The following is a 3,839-nucleotide window of genomic DNA, read 5'->3' on the forward strand; positions in this document are numbered from 1 at the left end:
TAAACAAAACAGAAGTTCAAATAGTAACTAAAAAATTCGTAATATTAAAAAGCTTAGACTAAGTATGAACTTAGTCATAAACTGAAAATTGTTTATACATATTACCCCATAAAAGGTCTGGGGACTTAAGTTTCCAAAACAAACCCTCAAATTAGACCAATGGTTTTAACCACAATTTTCCAAAAAGAAAAAAAAAGAGACACAAAGGAATTCAAACAACTTAAACTTGTCACTGAGAAGATGAAGGAACTGAAGCAGGTACATCAACAACATCGGGTTCAACTTGGCTTGAAGGAGTGGGGATACCCGTATCATCTTCAACATTTGCGGAAGCTTCGACAACGGGAGAAGGAAAATCTTGGTTCTGCTGAGTCTTCTCAATAGGTTCATTGATCTTAGCTAACTCAGATTCCAAGTTAAAATTCTCTTGGCTAGCTTCAACAAGGGTATCACGGCGAGAATTCAAAAACGCCCAACTCACTTCAATGGCAGACTTATCTTTAAGGATCTCATAATCTCTTTCCCAGTTAGCGATTTCATTCTTTAGCTTTTCATTTTCAGCCAAAGCAGATTTATAAGAAGCTTGAAGAGAGGCGTGATAATTTTCTAAGGAACAAACCTTATCAGAAGAAACCCGGAGGTCTTCTTGGGCTTGAGTCAAATTCTGCACGAGTTCACCAGCATAGGCTTCTTTTGCATCCAAGAGAGCCTTCAACTCTCTAATATCTTCACTTGCCTTGGAAAGCTGCTCGGAAAAAGAAGTTTCAAGATGAGCCTTTTCCTTGTCTGCTTGACTGGAGGAAGCCTTTTCAACTGCCAATTCTGAAGTCAAAGCCCGCACTTGCTGCTCCAAGGTACTTTTACTTTCTTCTAAGTACTCCATGTCGATTTGAAGACTTTCATACTGTTCCTTCCAATTATATACCTCCAATTGGTAATCACGCACTAACTGCTCTAAAAGGGTAACCCTTTTCATCATCTCCGTGCCGATGAGATTGGCTTAAAAAAGGGGGAAAGGGAAGGAAATGAGAATCCCAAAGGTAGAAAAATGACAAAGTAAGAGTTAGAAAAAAGAAATACCTTTAAAGAATCATGCACAATGTCATTCATCAAAGTCAAAGAACTATGGCTCTCTAGCTTGGCTCTCTCAACAGGACCAATTAAAGGCTTTAGCCACACATCTTCTTGACCCGATTTCCTTAAAAGGTTGCCTTAAGTGGGGACTTTAATAATCACTTGCCTCATAGCACCACTCCTACTTGAGGAGCCAACCTCAGCACGATGAGCAGGTGGAGGAGAAATTGTCGAAGGAGGAACAATAGAAGTAGTAAAAACATCCTGGGAGGAGCGGAAGCAGCCATAATCGGCAAAGTAGGAGTCACAAGCACGGAAGGAGAAAAAGAAGCCAAGGGAGCTTCATCAGAAACGGGACCTAAACTTTCACTACCAAACCCGCGGTCAAAAAGCTGCTCAACAGAATCATGAGCAGCAGCAGGAGCATCATCAACATCATCAGGGATCACTACCAGGGCTTCAATAGTTTCGGTAAGAGGAATAGAATGGCGGGGGGATACTTCTGCTTCATGATCGGAAATAATGCATCTACGAGATCGTGGCCTTGTTACCAAGGAACCCCCGTATTCCTCTTCTTCAGAATCTTGTTCATCAACAACTTTTTTTTTCGATGAAGAGCCTAGAATTATTTCTTGAGCCCTTTCCAAAGAGATACGAGAAGCCGCAACCGCCTTAGCAGTAACTCCTCGAATAGCAAATCCTGATAGAAAAAAAGGATTGAGATAAGTTCGGGAAAAAACAATATGTAAAATAAAATAAAAGCTCTTACCATGAGTTTTTACTTTCCAACCAAAACGTTGGGAAAGGGTCTTCCAAGATCTACCATCCATTGGTGCAATACTCAACAGCCTTCCTACCCAATCACGGAAATTGGGAACATCTTCCACAACTCCCCTGGTTGCTAGAAAAGTAAAGTAGAATTAGAAAATCAACAAAATTGAAGAAAAAGGTACGAGAAAGTTAGAAGACTCACGTGCAAAATTTCATTTCTCAGGGAAGGGAACATTTTCATCACCCACTAAACCAACAGTGGGGCAACAACAAACCTAGCATACCAGCCACGATCTTTGTCATCTTTCAGGGCTAGCTAGAACTCTTTTGCTCCTGGCTACTAGTGTAAAAATACCATTGCGAAAGAGTCTAGGGGAGTAAAGATGAATTAGATGTGGGAAAGTAAAAGGCACACTGGATATGTTGGTCAAATGCCTCAAACAGGCAACAACCCTCCATATTATTGGGCCAATTTGACCTAAGCAAACATCAAAGAAACGACATAACTCGAGAATAACAGGATCAATAGTAGGTTTGAATCCTAATGTGAAATGGTACATATAGACAAAGGAAAAACCGGTTAAGTAAGAGGTAATTCTTTGATTTGGATTGAGAATAATGATAGGAAAGTCATGACACCAATGTCAGTCTCTGCGGACTAAAGAAATCAAACCTTCAGTGATTTGAGTGGGATAGATATCCGTACGATCTAAAGAAGATACTTGATTTCTAAGATATTCTCTGTCATTATAGAAAGATAGTTCCGCAGGAACTATCTCCTCTACTAGAGGTTCACGAAGAGGTTCAGAAGATTCTTTACCTCTAGAAGAAGATCTATGTGAAAGACAACCGCTAGTTCTAGAAAAAGGGCCAGAACTAGGAGAAGGAAGAGAAGAACCATGCAAGGATGAAGATCCTAAATTACGAAGCCTACCTCCTCTTCTGCTCCTACTATGGGCATTAGGGAAGTTATCAACTATGGGGACCCTTCTTGGGTTAGGGTTTGATGTAGACATGATAGTACGAGGAAGAAACAAATAAAGATTCAAGAACTGAATATTCTGAGAACTTTATGTGATAAAGACAAAGAAGAAAACTATATTTATACTATAAAGCAACTGTCAAAGGAAAAAGTGCAATGATGGAAAAGTCGTAATGAGAACTGACGCTTCGTAGTTAGTGAAGCTGTGAAAAAGCCCTAAAAAGTGCTGCAAAGTTGCAGAACCAGTAAAAGGGGTGCCACGCGTGAAGAGCATTAAATGGAAGTGACAAATGAAGCGTTGATTCTGCTATAGTATTAATGGTGACAAAAATTCCCGTTTTAATGAATTCCACTTTCCAAATATTCAATTGATGAATAAATGACAAGTGGGGGAGGGGGGACTATCTGTATTGGGAAAAATTGAGTTTACGTATTAAAGTGATTGAAAGATGACGTGTCATGACACGTAGACTGGTCAAAGAGTTATGATTGGCAAAGAGGCACGAGTTGCAACAGATACAAGCAGAGGCATAAGAGGAGGCACGAGCAGATACTCAAAAGATTCAACGCCCGTACCTATTTAAGTCCAAGAATTAAGGAGAATGAATCTGACAGCACAAGAGAGTACAAATACAGTATTTAATGAGCATTAAATACTAAAAACGTTAGAGAATCTGTATTAAAATACAATGATTATGTAACGTAGCATTTAATGTCTTTAATTGTCTATAATGACCTTATTATGACAAAGACAAAACGCATATTTCTAAGATAGCTATAAAAGGGAAAGAATGGGTCAATCGTAAACACACAAAAATACAATCTGAATACATTGGTTTTACTTTGTTATCTTATTGTTGGCAAAAATCATTTTCCTTTATTCATTCTTTGATTATCAGTAACCCGAGTTCTTCTAAATTAAGGCTTTAACCGAAATTCCACTTTTTAGTTAAACACTCGATACTAAGTCAAACTACCTCGTCTAAATTGAAATGGAGGGTGTACTAACTTA

General features: G+C 38.8%; 1 protein-coding gene across 1 annotated transcript; it reads right to left on the minus strand.

Moving 5' to 3' along the window:
* Nucleotides 1-229: 229 nt before the first annotated feature.
* LOC138879700 (uncharacterized) lies at nucleotides 230-883 on the minus strand. Its single transcript, XM_070159332.1, has one exon. The coding sequence runs from the start codon at nucleotides 881-883 to the stop codon at nucleotides 230-232; it is 654 nt and encodes a 217-aa protein (XP_070015433.1).
* Nucleotides 884-3,839: the final 2,956 nt, after the last annotated feature.

The sequence above is a fragment of the Nicotiana sylvestris genome, chromosome 10 (assembly GCF_000393655.2).
Source record: "Nicotiana sylvestris chromosome 10, ASM39365v2, whole genome shotgun sequence".
NCBI classification, from domain to species: domain Eukaryota; kingdom Viridiplantae; phylum Streptophyta; class Magnoliopsida; order Solanales; family Solanaceae; genus Nicotiana; species Nicotiana sylvestris.